Below are 17,022 nucleotides of genomic sequence, written 5' to 3' on the forward strand. Positions count from 1 at the left end.
CCTGTTGCACTAATCATATGCCCTAAATACAAAATTTCAGTCATTCTGAATTCACATTTAGACGCCTTTGCATACAATGATTGTGATTCCATAATACCCAGGACTATATCAATATGTTTCAAATGCTCTTCCCAAGTTTTGCTATAAATCAATATATCATCAAAAAATACTAGCAAAAATTTTCTTAACTGTTTGTTAAAAATATGATTCATATAGGACTGAAATGTTGCCGGAGCATTTGTTAGACCAAACGGCATAACCAAGAATTCATAATGACCAATTTTGACAACGGAAAGCAGTTTTATGAATGTCTTGTTCTCTTAACTTAATCTGATGATACCTTGATCTCAAATCAATTTTAGAAAAATAAATGGCACCATGCAATTCATCTAACAATTCATTGATTCGAGGAATTGGATACCTGTTTTTGATTGTTTTCTTGTTAAGAGCTCTGTAATCAATACACATTCAAAGAGTTCCATCCTTCTTTTTGACCAATACTACAGATGAAGCAAAAGGACTAGAACTAGGTCTGATATGTCCCATATCCAATAACTCTTTAATTGCCTTTTCTATTTCATCCTTGAATGTTTTAAGGTGTCTATAAGGAGTAGTAATCACAGGTTTAGCACCTTCTTCTAATTCAATAGTATGTTCAAAACCTCTATCAGGTGGGACTCCTAGGGGAATATCATTAAAAACCAAATAATGTGAATCTAATACTGTTAACAAATCAGTTTGATAAGATTTAGATTCAAAACCTGATACCTTGTTGGAGATTAAACATTGTGCTGACCATGCCACATCTCCATGTCTGAAAATAGCTTCCATTCTTTTCGCACTGACAATCTTGGGACCACTGTTAGACATACCCCAAAGGACTACCTTCTTATCATCAATTTTAAAAGAGAATTCCATTCTTTTAAAGCTCTGTGTATATTCATCTAATGTTTCCATCCACTGTATGCCCAAGACAACATTAGTGTCAGCTAGATCAATCACATAAAAATCATCAGTAACTGTGTAATTGCCAAGAGTAATATTCAATTTAGGAACTTTATGGGTGCTAGATAAATTAGTTCCTCCTGCTACTCTAACATCAAATCCCTCATGGTTTTCAGTCTGCAAACCACGTCTTTCCACAAGTGTTGCATCAATAAAATTATGAGTGGAACCACTATCAAGCATAACAATTACCCGCTGTCCATTCAAAACTCCTCTAACTCTGAAAATATTATAATGTGGAGTTCTTGTCATGGATGCTATTACTCCTCCCTGTTTAGTACCGGTTTCCGACTCAGTATTCTGAGGTATTCGTTCTATGTTAGGATCAACATTCTCTTCATCCTCATTGTCAGACATAACCTCAATATAATGAATTTTCCCCTTCCCTAAACATCTGTGTCCAAGCTGCCATGCTTCCCTACAACTGAAACATAGTTTTTTCCTTTTGAGCTCTTCTCTTTCCTCTTTATCTAGCCTGTTTTTAGGGAAATTATCTTTGGTGAAAGGTTGTTTGTCCTTTTACGGTTTAGGAGGTGGTCCTTTGTTAAAAAATTTTCCTTTTGAAGATGGTTCTAATTCTCTTGCTCTTTTGACAGATGTTTGTAGAGTAAGGGGGTTTAAGGATTTAACCCACCCTTTGAGGGAATCAGACAATCCATCTATAAATATCACAATCTTGTGTCTTTCAGAAATTTCAGTAACTAAGACTGCCAATTTTTCAAATTCAGAGATATATTGTTCAATAGTTCCAGTTTGCTTAAGTTGAGTCAGATCCTTAAGGTGTAATTCAGGGTCTTTAGAATCAAACCTATCAATAAGTTTCTTAGTAAACTCAACATAAGTGCCTATCAAATTATGGCCTAAGGTTATTTGTCCATGATGCCACCATTCATGTGCGACACCGTCAAGATGTAATGCAACATATTTAATTGCTTGTTCTTCCATCATAGGGTTTAATTGGAAGTATGTATCTAGTTTTTGCACCCAAGCCCGAGCAGTTGTCTTACCTGAACCATCAAAATAAGGAATGGACATCTTTCCAATTTTTCTTTGTAATTCACTGTTGTTTCCTGGTTGTCCTCTTGGCCTATGTTTCATTTTGACATCTAAATATTCTCTAAATGTCATTGATGATCTGAATTCTTTACGGAACCTAACCAGTCTTGATGTATTTCTTCCCGAATTTCTCTTATTGTAGGTTCATTTTCCAGTGGCTGGTTTCTAGCAGTAAATGTAGGCATAATGGTCTTGCTGTTCCTGTTCTTTCTGGCTGATTATTAACTGACTGTTCATCTCTACCCCCATTGTTTCCCCATTATTTTGATGTTGATTATTTTGTCTTCCATTATTTTGGTGCTGATTAATATTATTAGCCATAAACTGGGTCATCAAGTTGGTCATTCTATTAACATTATCCTGCATATCTTGCTGACTTCTGATCAATGCATCCAATAAATCTCTATTGTTATCCGGGTCTCCCATGTTGGTTTCAAAAATAAATTCCTTGTCTGTTTCTGTGTGGCTATCCTCAATTTCAAATGGAATTGATGAACTATTCTATGCTAAAGGAGAGTTTGGAAACCTGTTTTGACAGGCCCTAGTATTTCGGAAATTATAATTTCCTTGGTGCATAATCAACCGTGCATTAAGTTTTCTTGAAAATACCCTACAGGCTGGCAGGATTCAAAGCTCTGATACCACTGTAAAATTCCTAACTAGAAGGTGCTGACAATCAGTTTATAAGCAGAATATAATAGGAATTTGTTGGTGCAGAAAGACCAGATGGAAACGATATCGTACACAGCTTTCATTTATTGGTTTTAGAAATCACCATTACCATTAATAACTAGAATAGTCACAGTAAATATAGATACCAATTCACTCTTTAAGAAACAAAGGTAAGATTTGTATTATATTGCACCTGGTTGGTTGTTGATTATACATCCACATTGACCAGAAGGAATGTTGCTTGTATATTCTATGGAATTCTGCATGTCACGAGCCCAATGCCTTTGTAAAATATCCTGGCACCGGTCACTATGTTTTGCTTATGCCGAAGGTGATGTCGTGCCTTCTACATGCGCCATGACCACTTGGAGTTGGAGTTGTTGTATTCAACGATGGGACTCATTCACGATGGGACCACGTCGGGTTAACTTCACCCCCAGATGCTGTTTAGAAATACATCGCTTTCGTACTGTACTCCTCCCGCGGCTGTTGGAATCAATATAGTCGCCGTTGTCAGGTAAGCGGTTTCACGCGGGGTGGAAAGAAAGGAATATAATATATATTGCGCTCGATATTTGGTCTCCTGCCTTGGCCGTTGGCCCAGATATATTGTGTGATTGTTGTGCTCACGATCACGATAATCCTTAGTTGCCACACCCAATATTGGGTCGCAGGTTGTGGAACATAAAGTGTAGCTTGTGTGTTTGCAATGTTAATCTTCCTTCCGTTTGTTGCTCACGCCTCTACAATCTTCTACAGAATCTCGCACCATGAAATTATCCTGTGACTCATTACTATGGTTCCAATAGGCCAGTAGTGTCTGGCGAAAGGAATCAATTTCCCATCAAATATCTTACGAACTATCAGACTTCACTTCCAATATTTTTTGTATATAAAATCCATGCCTCTCCTTATGTGCTTGACCTTATTTAAAGAATAAAGGTGGTAGGACTCCCGTAGGAAAAAACCATAGGAAACCAACTTCCCGCAATATCAAATAATAGCTAAACAAAACAATTAATATTTAGCTTTTAATTAAGCTTTATTGGAAAAACACTTTACTATTATTATAATATATTAGTCAATATGAGAACTAATATAAAATAAGAAAAGTTAAATTTATTTCATAATTAATACTAATTAGTATTAATTTGATGGGACATCACAGGGATTGGGATTTACTAGACAGGCTTTCTATTTTGGAGAATGAAAAAATAACATTGAAAGAGATTTTGAGGCAGTGGAAAATTAGGTTCAGTTTAGAGGAAGATGAGATTACATGGAGTACCTCAAAGTCTGGAGATTATTTCGTTTGTTTGGGTTATACACTTCAGTCAACACTGAGAGAGAATACGGATTGCCCGACAATTTTATGGTGGCATAAAAGTGTTTTGCCCAAAGTGGGGGCTTTTCTTCGAATGGCTCTACATGGAAGAATCCTAACTAGAGATAGATTAAGGGTGGTAGGTATTGTGGGTCCCAGTTGATGTCTGTTGTGTTACATGGATGAAGAGGGTATGGATCATCTCCTATTTAGGTGCCCCTTTTAAGAGAATTGTTGGCTCTGGTTGTTCTCTGCTTCAAAATAGAAATCAACTTGACAGTCAACCATTCAAAACTTTCTTTTAAACTGGTCCATCTTGAGTAAAAATTCAATGTGGGGGGATATCTGGATCGTGGCCCCATCCATGGTGGTATGGCAGATTTGGAAAGAGAGGAACAAAAGAATATTTAGTGATAAGGCCATGGGGGTGGAAGAGGTAATTAAGAAAATATTGATGGCATTTGTGATGATGTGAACACTTCAGTGAAAAACAAGAAGATAAAGTTTTATACAGAATGGGACAATAACATTCAAAAAATATGGGATAGATTAAGGGCACCTAGGAATAATATATCTAGTAAGCCAAAGGCAAGGGAAAATGCCAGGTGGTCAAAACCCGAGCCAAGAAGGTTTAAACTAAACTTTGGCGGTGCTCTACCAAAAAGAATCTAGGGAAAGCAAGGATCGGTTGCATTATAAGGAATGATAACGAATGATGTATAAAGGCATTGGTGATGAAAATCGAGCCTGCAACAAATAATGAGGCAGAACTAGAGGCCTTCTTAAGGGGCCTTAGACTCTGCATGAAGCTTGATATTAATGAGCTCGATGTGGAAGGAGATTCCCAATTAAGCATCAATGTTGTTTGTAAAGGACACATCCACAATTGGGAATTGAAGGCTCGAGTACTGCAGATAAAAGAATATATTGATAAATTGGGAAATACTCGAATATCTCATAGTTACCGTGAATCAAATAAAGTAGCAGATTTTTTGGCTAATAGGGGAGTCAAATTGGCAGATGGAGAGTGTGTTATTGGAGATTAGGAGCATTGGCTGGGGCTTGGGGAGATTCTAGATGAGGATTCAGGGATAATGACCACCTCACTTCAGGTTGGGGTGGGGTAAGAAGACAATTTGACAAAACAAGCGATGTCAGGCAAAAGTTTCTCCCTCACATGTTTTCATTTTGAAACTAGGGAAATTCTATTGGGCTAGAATGTAACAGAAGATAAACATGTTGGTGCTTGGTTGGTTTGATTCAAAGGAAGTGGCAGTGTACCTCAAAGATATGACCCAAGATGGCATACGAAGGTATCCTCCTAGGTTAGATGAAATGATAGGAAATCTTTCAGGCCTTTCTCGAATAGAGGAATATGAGGTTTTGGCGGTCAAAATTGAAAATGGAAAGAGAAAAAAAAATGGAACAAGTCTTGGGTAAGGATGCTAGAATCTTACTTGCAAGACTGACTGGATTTCGTTGATAACTGTGACACTGCCAGGAATGGTTTGTAGCTATTTATAGAAGGCCAATTCCATGAACCATTCACTCTATGAGATAATCGATGGTTGAAATATTTGGTGTGAAGTGTCAATGTGAGGGTTCTAATATGGTCGTTGAAACTCTAGAAGAATAGGTGAACCACTTGTTTCAGCAGGGGAATAAGGAAGAGAAAATATCTGTCATCAAAATTTTGGGACCAATTTTTTGGATTGGAGGCCATGTACACGACGGGGTTATATATGAGAACTTGTTTGCCCTCGTCTTGCAAATTCTGGGTTATGCACTCAATGTTTGTTGGATAGTGAAGTGCACGGTCAGGGAGGAGAATATCTTGGTGGTCATGACTGCTTTGGATCAGTTGGAGACGGTGCTGATGTCACAGGTGATGATGGGCTTCTTCGATTTGAACGCCGAAGGGAAGAAGACCAAGATGGTAAAGGCATGGAAGTTGTATAAGAAGGGTGTTGGACAGTTGTATTCCTTGGACAAGTTTATAGCCTTCATGGAGGAGAATAAAGATCTACTTCCAGATGTAATGGTTGATAGGCTGAAAGTGATTGGGAATAGCATTGGTTATCTTTACCATTGATATACCTACTGGTTGCGTAATCTTTTCGTTGAGTTAATATAAATGGGAAGTGCCCCCTTATGGGCAGACTTATATAAACAAAAAGGATAAGAACGAAAATATAAAATAAAAACATAATGATATGATAATATAATAATAATGCAGTCTTAATAGATTGTTTGCTTTTGTCAAAAGCTTAATAGAAATATAATAATATAATAATATAATAATAATGATTTGGTACTAAAAGCTTTTTTTTTAAGAGTTTAATGGAAATATAAAAATATAATAACAAGAATATATTAAAACATAACAATATAATCATATCTTAATAATAATTTAATATTAATTACAATATCATAATATAATAATGATTTAATTTTTTTTTGATATGTAATAATGATTTAATATTAATTACAATATCATAATATAATAATGATTTAATATTTTTTTGATATGTAATACTAATAATGATCTTGAATATTAAAAATATATTACAATCATTATTAGTATCACAATATATTAATATGCCTAGGTAATTACAATATATTAAAAATATCATCAAATTGGATCAATTTAACATCATAAAAAGGGTTTGGGCCCTTTCAAAATCCTTGCGTACCTCAATCAAAAACATCATAAAGAAAAGTCCTTTGCATAATGGTGCAGCCAAGGTAAAATAAGGTGGGCCTTACACCTCGCTCTTGAGCAAATCAATATTTTTCACCATAATAATAAAGAGCCAACGGGATAGAAGAAACCTTTTGAGGAGCCATTCACCAACATTGAAAATCTAATTTCTCCAATTTGTGCTTAAAGCAGATTTCTTCAATACCCTATTCAAGAATCTCCAATTGACTTTTTTGTAAGCATTAGAAATGTCAATTCTAATGAACATATCTTTTTCTCTTACTATCTTGTAAAGAATGGATGGAATCATGAACAAGGACAATTCCATCGATGACTGCCTTTAATGAATCCTACTTGATCCTTCGATATAAGGATGGAAGAAGAATTTTTAACTTCCTAGCAATCGTTTTGGAGATAAGTTAATATATAGTTTTGCATAAAGAATGGGTTTGAAGTTTTCCAAATTTAAAGCTTTCTTCTTCTTTGGGATGAGAGCAAGGAAGGTAGCATTTAAAGATTTTAAGAATGATTTATTCCTTCAATTCTTGGACAATTCCCCATACATCATTCTCCAACTTTTGACAAAAGAAGGCCAAAAAAAAGTTATGAACCAAGGATTGATATATTGCCATGTCAAAGAGGGCTTCCTTGACATAAGATCCCCACATATAATAATTGCAATAATATAAAAGAGACATCATAGACAACATGAAATGTTTGTGGGCCAAGGTGCTCTAATATTCAATATATGCAAAAATAGAATTAACCAAGTTTACATGGAGACACAAAAAGTTAAAACACATTTAAAAAAAAATTATGCCAATGTGGCATGGGGGTCCCACTTGCAGATTTTCTGAAAGTGCTTTTGACATTGTTCTGGCAAAGTGAAACTTTATTGATTGTGGCATATGTTCTGCCATTGTACTGTACCTGTGTGATAGTCGACTACTGTGCAATGTTGGTATGAGAATTTGAAAACTGACCTGTTGATGGTGTTTTGATGCACTATCGGACATAGAATAAAGTATTGATTACTCTATCCTCTCGAGTAAAGACTCAAATGCTGAAGATTCGCATAAGGATCACTTGAGATGACTTCAAGGTTCCTTTATGTCAGGTCTTGACTTGTTGGATAGCTTCAATGGTGTATGATGTGATTTTGCTGGTATCACAAGGTGGACTTATGTTGAATGCCTGAATGCTCGAATGATGCCGAAATGTGAGATTAACTTGATTTGAAAAAAAAAAAGGAAAAAATCTAGGTTGCCGGTTCAGGTTTGGGCACCGGTTCGGGTTTGAAGAACCGGTACGACAAAAAATTGAAAAGGGGTTTCGGTTCGTTTGGGTTCGTTAGTACAAAAACATCTAAATTTAATATATATATATATATATATATATATATATATATATATATATATATATATTATAATATTTATGCAGCCTATAAGCATGAATTAAGATTAGCATGTCACATAGCATCATATATGATATAAACAACAAAACAAACATAAAATTGTAATCATAGTATCATGATCATACTATAGTTGATACTAGCATCATATACATCAAGTTTAATATCAAAATGACAAAATATTCAAGTATCATTGTGTTAAGAAATTAAATTTATATCAGACTGATGCATTTCGTTCAGTGTGCAGATTTCCCTTTAAATTCGGAATATTAATTCTTCCAAAATATGAATGTCAACAATGATAATGTATCAAGGGCAGTGCAGGGGTTTTCTTCAAGTCTGAAATTCGTCAATCAAGGGAGAGAGAGCATTTATTGATTTCTATATCCTTCTCTCTTGAAATCGGCGAATATATATATATATATATGTTTAGTGGGACATGTTATGAGGGTGGAGACATGTCCACTCATAACGTGTCCCTTACATGCCAAGGGATGCGAACTTTATTCATGCTATTTAACTTAACTCTTAACCAATTAAAGTCGTTGATCTGTGCAAAACACATTATCAAGTTCGATTTATCAAATACGAACATATAAGTTCGATCTAATGAATACGATCATGTAGAATTTGATCTTGTTATATACAATGATGACTTAATGATCATTACACGATACAAGGCAAGAGAAGAATAGAATTTGATCACACACAGATTAATGTAGAGTTTCAATCAGACATAAGGATGACGGCTTGCAAAGTATTCAAAGTGATTATTCTTATAAACACAAGGAAGGAGTATGTGTGTATGTATGTCAGTCCACATAGTGGATTGACATACATACATACATGCTTATATATGTATAATTAATATTAATGGTCATAAGATCCCACCATTTCTCATCCAATATTCGGTCCCCCTAATTTTTGCTGCCCTCTCATTGCTACTCTGCTTCCATATAGCCCAATTGGTGCTAATCACCATATTGCCTAGTGCCACTCAAACTTTCACAAGTTGTCTCAAGATGATTGTGTTTGATGCAAAACAGGTCTCAGCAACCTATAACACAAATTAATGCCAAAATGATTAAAAAATAAAACCATACTTTAAAGAAGAATACACAATATAGCTTACACGATATTATGAACATTGAAAATTAAAAAAATCAGAAATTGTTAAATTTTATTTTATTTCACTTACCTTCAATAGCTCCAAATTCGAAAAGGATCTAAAAATCCCTTGAGAGATGTCCTAGGCCTCTGCATACACATCTCTGATCCATTTTATTTTATTCCCAATCCTTTGTAGCATAAGATTGAGTGAATGGACCGCACAAGGTGTCCAAAAGATGTGATCATAGTGTTCCTCAACCAACAAACCAAATACTCTACAATTTTTTGCATTGTCCGTTATGACTTGGACAACATTGCGGGGTCCCACTGACTCAATGGTGGAGATGAGAATGTCTGCAATAAATTGGCCATTTTTTACTTGGCCCTCACAATCCACAACTTTCAAAAACATTGCCCCTTTAGGGGACACCGCTAGGACATTGATCAAGGGACGATTTTTAGAATCTTTCCACCCATCTAAAACAATTGATACACCTGTCTCAACCCATGAAGCCCTTATGGGTTTCAATGCATCTTCAACCCCCTTCACCTCCTTTTCCAATATGGTTCCACGTACCTTCTCATAACCTGGGCCCTTATACCCTCTTGGAGCTTCATTAACACTTTTCAACATTTGCTTCCAATATGGGGAGCAAACAACATTGAAAGCCAACCCATTTGCATATATGCACCTTGCTACATCTTGGTCAGCAATGCCTTGACTCTCATTTTGAAATGTGGTTTCTAAAGGCCCCTTTGTTCTTTTGCAGGTCAAGGGTACTTCACTTTGAGGTCCAGTCGTGGAAAAGAAGGGGTGTTTTTCTACTACAACATCGGGATTAGATGGGGCTTGCATTCCCTTTGTTTTCTTTGGTGCGGTTTGATTCGATCTGTGGACTTCTCTCTCTTCTGCTGCCTCATGCTACCTAATATATTTCATCACCGTCTCATCTGGTATAGGTATACCAGCTTTTCCAGGGCATTTTTTGATGCCTCTTCCTGGTATTCCACACAAATGGCCTACCACCCGATAATATGAACTATTACGTTCTATACCACATCCTTGGCATCTCCAACGGAATCCCCTACCTCTTGGAAGTGGGCTTATAATGTCTACATACTTCCATAGGGGAGAATTTGGATCATTTATTTGTTTTGATTGTTCATTTGTGCCAATGGAGGAAGAGGTAGATGCCATTCTAGTTCCTATGGCAAGAAATAATATGAACATATTCAAAATAAAAAACAAAAACAAAATAATGAAAAACAATTAATGTTTCATGTTTGACAATTTGTGAATGTGAAACAAAAATAGTTGAAAAAATGTTCAAAAACCTACCTCTTGCTGCCAATGGGAGCTTGCAAATGTGTAGAAATGATGCTGCAACACTTGTTGAAGCTTCAAAAATCAGTCTTCAACTCCTATTTGATTTTGGAAGCCAAACTTTGTTCACCCTTTCTTCAACCTGCTAGCAAAAAATTTTTGTTTGCAACACAAATGAGGAGAAATGAGCCAAGTTTATGTTTTAGAAGTCACTTTAAGGGTTTATTTTTCACTTTTTAATTGGCGGATTTCAAAAAAATATTAAATTTTGCATTAAAACCATATTTTGGGTCGGTCAACCGCTCGGGTTCGACCTGGGTCCGCCCGGGTCTGTTCTGGCTCGAACCCAACTTGTGGAAGACGGACCCTATTTGAACCATAGCCGGACTAGACTAGAACCACGGACCCGGATTGGATTGGACCAGGACCAGGGGGCTAGGGGGCCGAACCCGGTAACCTAGGAAAAAAGGATAAGGTTTAGGAGGCTATTCTAATTCTAGGAATGTAAGAGCAATGGACGATCTTTGATGGAACTCTACTAAGTCTTGCTTCAACATGTGGCGAACATCTCCACAAGGCTAGTGCAATCTTCTAAGAATAGCTTTATGATTTTCAAATCATCACCACAAGCATAGACACCATCAAGTTGATGCATATCAATGAAGGAATGATAATTGAAGTTAAGCTTTAGCTGAATGATTTCAGTTGACCATGCAAGGCACTTTACCATCTACAAAGTGTTAGTAGTATGGATATACGAATTTCACCATTGATCATACATAAGTTCGTCCATTCATCTAACTAACTTGAAAATCAAATGGAGAAGTAGAGACCATGCAAATCGATGAATCAACATATCAATTTCACCAAATTTTCAATGAAGTTTACATGCCTTTTGCAACAATGTCTTGGCAACAATCTTTGCCTTCTCTTTCTACTCTACTCTAACTATTTTCTACTCCATTCACTATTCACTAATAAGTTTTACAAATGAAGTGGAGCCTTTTATAGTGCTCTCATTACAATTCAGTGGCTCAGATTGATTCACAATCAAAGGCCAAGATCGAAAGATAGAAACCCTAATTAGGGTTTTTTGAACCCATTACAAAGCATTTAATTCTTGACCAATGACAAAATTACAATTAATGGGACACATGTCCTCCTTAGAAAATTCGACCAATAGATGACGAGGGTAGGTGCATTGAACTTTGTGCCCATGTGGTAGTTATCTCCGTAGGATGATTTAGGTTCATTGAATCTAGATGCCTTATCATGAAATGATATGATTGGATAAATGATGACTAGGCACCACCTCATCTCGCTCTTTGTAACTCATTGCAAGTGTGTGAATGAATGAGGCATATTTCTTGATACTCAACATTTCAAGTTCCTGATGTGATGATGACTTTGCTCAAGCTGTTCTTCTAACTTTGATTAACCCTGCTGAAACTATCTCTTTTCTTGATCACTCGCATTCTGGAGCTTCCATCTGGCTATATTGGCAATGATTATTGGATTTCCGAAGGAAATGCAAGATTGTGAAAATTTTCATCCTTGAATGCTTGATGTTGATTGCTGTTCCTCAATTGAAGTGTGCTTTGTGAAATCCTTTCCTTTTGAGCAACTTCCGGGTATTCTTCGAAGACTTGAATTGTTGCAATGAATTCATCATGCTGATCACGTTCTTGGTTCTTGTCTTTGCCTAGGATGGATGGTGTTCTTGCCTTGGGCGCCTTGTGTGATCTTGAGACTCGAAGCATTGAGGTGTACCAACACGTTCCCTACATTCGTTGCCATCCTTCACCTGCGGGAGTTGGCTAAGTTAGTTTCATGTAATATCATTAATATGAATGAGAAGTTCTAATTAATAACCGTGAAAGCCTCGGCTACCTCTCTAACCCTTGATCAAATGCATTTTCTTTCAAAGCTCTCTAAGACAATAAAATATGGTAAAACCCTTCAATGGATAAAGGAAGATCAACTTTGAACACATTATTCGATATAGATTGCCAATTAGACTCCACTTCAAACCTGTGAAGATGTTTAATGATAAACTGGAATTCACTTGCAGATCTGAATTGGATCAAAATTGCTTGTAAGATGTTTGATTTATCTCCCTTAAATCAAAATTCACTGTGTCAATGCCAATTCGAAAGCAACTTTGATTGAATTTGGAATTAGTGATGCCTGCTGAGTGTTCAAATCCAATCGGTCTCAGTCATACCACTTGAATATTAGCACACCACCTAAATCGCTCACCAATATCACAGCCAGTAAGTAATGATGGACTGATCACTGTTCCAAAGTCACAGTTGTACTCTTGTAATCAGACCTCAAGTTGCCAATTTTAATGTCACAGCACCATTATTGAATAAGTACAAATTACTGATCAGATGTTGAAGCACTACCTCATAATGTAATAGCCAAATATGAAGACACATTCGTTGAAACAGTGGTTTGATATCACTGGAATATGAAGGCCAATCACAGCATATAAAAGAAGTGGCTGTGCGTAAAATGCAATCGTTGTTCACTCTTGGGAGATCGCATCGATCACTAATTGCTCCACACAAACCAATCATAACCAAATTGATAACAAAATAAAAATCGCCGATCCAGGAGGCAGAGATGAGGTGGCTGTTTGCTTTTGATGTGAAATCACCAGCTTGTGAAGATAACAAAAACTGCATCAAGGTGAATACCGCCCAAATCTGAGGTTGTAATTGATTGACTTGCTGGTGATTAAAGGATGAATATTGCAGATATAAAGCAAATCGATCACAATTTGATCAAACGAAATGATCTAATTGAACTCATAATCATTCAAAGCTGTCAGTACCTCATCATGGCTGTTAAGCACATTTCATTAAATGAGTTGATGCCAACACATAGTAGGTTGAAAAAGTCGATCTTAAATGTAAGGCAACAATCATTAAATTTATTATGTCAAAAATCGAATTCTGCACCCTTTGAAGTTGAACGATTACATGCCCATTATTAAAGGTGATCCAATGACAATTTCATGTAAGGCTTCGATCTCACAAATCGAACCATTTAGTGTAATATCGGTGAATGCAATCATTTATCTTCATCGAAAAATCAAGTGCCTGCACTTCATCCTATACAAATCGCCATTGCATCCATCGCATTGTGTAAACAGCTCACTTTGTGCATAGCTTAAGTGTTGGGATGCATTTACTTAGCATGGATCGCCCTCCAATTGATTGCATCCATTGAGTGATATATATCGTTCAAAGCACAATTCCCTCTTCTCTCATAATCGATGGAAGTAATAACATGAGGCATCGATAGCAATGACAAAATCATTTAAAAGCAAAGGCAAGGTGATTGCTGGCAATGACTGAGGTCATTAAGAGCATTGACAAAGTAATTGCTAGCATAGACAAAGGTGATTGCTAGCAATCACAGTGGGTGTACTAGGCAATGATAAGGTGATTGCTAGCAATGACAAAGTGATCGAAAGCAATGACACAGTTGTTGAGAGCAATGACAGGAGGTGTTTAAGGCAATGATAGGGTGATTGCTAGCAATGACAAGAGTATTTCCATGCCTTAGTCAATTTTTCTTGAATTTCAATTTTGCACCTCTTCCAAATAAAAAGCTAATAGCTAAACAACTCCACAACTATCCTAGAAAGAAGAAAAAAGTGGGGGTCTCCATTTGCAATGGGGCGATGTGTGATTTGGTCACAACATAACCATGAGTTGCTGCCAAATTATCAGGAAACTTGAAAACTTGCGCTCTGCCACACTTTAAGCAATCAGTACAATCCATCCACAATAAAGGATGCTTGAAATAGGCAGTTATCCTAGAAAGAAGAAAAAAGTGGGGGTCTCCATTTGCAATGGGGCGATGTGTGATTTGGTCACAACATGACCATGAGTTGCTGCCAAATTATCAGGAAACTTGAAAACTTGCGCTCTGCCACACTTTAAGCAATCAGTACAATCCATCCACAATAAAGGATGCTTGAAATAGGCAGCTTAATGATCAATCTTTTCTTTGTTGCAATTATGCTAGTGCAATTATTTTACTTACAAATAACAACAGAAAAAGCACATATGAATACTCAGACCAACAAACCTAAAGCCATGATTTGAAGTGAAGGCAAGAACTCTGAAAGATCTGGATCTGGATTGAAGCAGAAATTTATTGAAAGGCTTTATTGAAATTTATTTTGCTGCTATACTACTGCTCTCATGATTTATTTACATATTGATATTGTTGTATATTTCCGTCCTCTGCTGTCCCAAAAAATGGCCCTCAAGGGTATGCTAAGTCACAGAATACGGCGATTTTCATGGATGAGGTTCGAATTTAATTGAATTTCAAACTTTTATGAAAAAATCGTTCAAATTCGTCCATAAGTTCGGCAACTGCTGGGTCGTGGGTGTCTGCAACCTCTGGGTTGCCGTCGGATTTTCTCCAACAAGGGTCAATATGCGACGGAAGTTTAAGTACGTGTGATGGTAAATGTCTCCTTAAACTTGAAGTTGAGGGAATCCTTAAACTTCCATCGGATTTTCTGAAGGCAAATTTAAGTATGTGCGACGGTAAATGTCTCGTATATTGTCGGCACTGAATATTCAGTGACGGAAGTTTGTTATTATCCATTGTTGGGGATTTCATATTTGCGCTTGGTAAAATTATTGGCGAAGGTCTGGAAATATTATTCAGTGCAGGGATTAATTAAGGAAGTTTGTCATCATATATATATTTGTCTCGTATACATATAGTTAAGGATGCTTGAGGCGTGGATTAACTAAGGAAGTTTGTTATTATATATATGCTGTCACATAAATGTCTCGTATACATAATACATATATTTAAAAATAAACAAAATTATATAAGGCGAATTTTATCCGAAATTTTTTTCCGAATTTTTTCCAGGTCGAATTTCATCCGAATTTCATGGCCGTCGAATTCGAATTCGAATCCGAACCTTGTGACTTAGAAGGTATGTACCAGAAACATGTTCCCTGCTGTCCCCCATCCCCGAGCTCTAAATGCCATGGAGCGTACGAACAAACCCTTGAGGTAAGGTAATACAATATGGTACTCCTCATGGAAGATGTCATTCCACACTATATCTCCAAGAGGGTAACAAACACGTCATATTCTTCACATATCCTTACAATTATAGTTACCTCCTTTAAGATAGAAGATATTTATTTAATTTTGTTACAAAGATAGTGATTACATGTGGACTTCTTTGTTAGCTAATTATGGTGGGTCCCTTGGTTTATTAAGTAATGCTTAGGTCAGAATATCATGGATGAAATGACTACACATGGAAGTTGGGTGCAAAGAGAATTTAGTTCATGTTGTTGAGAATCCCACAAAATTGATCGCCATTTAAGCTGAGGCTGGATTGGAAACTGTCATAAAATAATTTTCTGATGAGTGGAAATCCCTTTGGTGCCATCAATGCAACCTGACAATAGTTCCCATTAAGAGTGTGGTGTTTTGACGCTGATGCCATAATGGTCAATCTGTGGAAGAGAGACCCTGCCATGTTGGCATGAAGAGCTCCATTACAGTTATGGCTTTTCGATTCCAACTATTCTTCTAAGTGTGACATGTGTGAAGATGATTTTGTAGCATGGAAGGAGATGTACCAACTTTCATGTAAGCACTCTTATCATCATATTAGAAGAATTCTATGGTACAAATGGAGACAAGAAAATGTATTTTAACTAATATGCATATTGTAAGGATGGGGTCCCTTACCAAAGCCAAAAACAATTTTCCTATATTTTGATATAGAAGCGTAAATGAGGCAAGGATGAATATCTTACCTAAAGACAAAACTGAATATCTTACTGACATCCCTCCGTCATCAAACAAGTACAAATACAATTTTTATAAGAAGAAATAAACCGTATGACACAAAAATATGTGATACACGGAAAAAATTGTGAGGCATAATGTGAGGCATAAGGTAACGTGTTTGAATGGTGGAAAAGTAGAGAAAATATTAGATTATATGGGGAAGCATGTGCAATCGATGGTGACAAATAAGAATCGCAGGCAGTTGGGAGAAAATCACTTAACACTGTCAGTTGGAATAACAGCAAGTACTTAACAAGAGGAAGAAGTTCTAGAAGGCAGCCATAGACAATTTCGACCCTACTTAAATCTTTTTTTTTAAAATTCCCATCGTAAATGATAATGGCGTATAGAAAACATTAGTAAATCTCAATCTTATTCATATTTTATTCCTTGTTTTCTGTAAAATAGAAAAGTTTCATCTGGATAAAAAAATCTCAACTGGACACAGCAGAAAACTACTTACTGAAGTTTTTGAGTGAAGGGACTAATCCTATAATACGAAGTAAATTTTTCAGAAAATTACCTATTACCAAATTCACAGAGTGGAAATAAAAGTACCACAACAG

At 36.3% G+C, this 17,022-nt stretch overlaps 1 protein-coding gene across 1 annotated transcript in view; it reads left to right on the plus strand.

Annotated features, from left to right (window-relative positions):
- Positions 1–15,746, plus strand: part of LOC131855865 (AT-rich interactive domain-containing protein 1-like) — a 99,516-nt gene extending 83,770 nt beyond the window's left edge. The window contains exon 2 of the mRNA XM_059220009.1: positions 15,515–15,746. Within this exon, the coding sequence (XP_059075992.1) occupies positions 15,515–15,670 (156 nt within the window). The 3' untranslated portion in view covers positions 15,671–15,746. The remainder of the gene's footprint in view (positions 1–15,514) is intronic.
- The last annotated feature ends 1,276 nt before the right edge of the window (positions 15,747–17,022 follow it).

The sequence above is a fragment of the Cryptomeria japonica genome, chromosome 4 (genome assembly GCF_030272615.1).
Source record: "Cryptomeria japonica chromosome 4, Sugi_1.0, whole genome shotgun sequence".
NCBI classification, from domain to species: domain Eukaryota; kingdom Viridiplantae; phylum Streptophyta; class Pinopsida; order Cupressales; family Cupressaceae; genus Cryptomeria; species Cryptomeria japonica.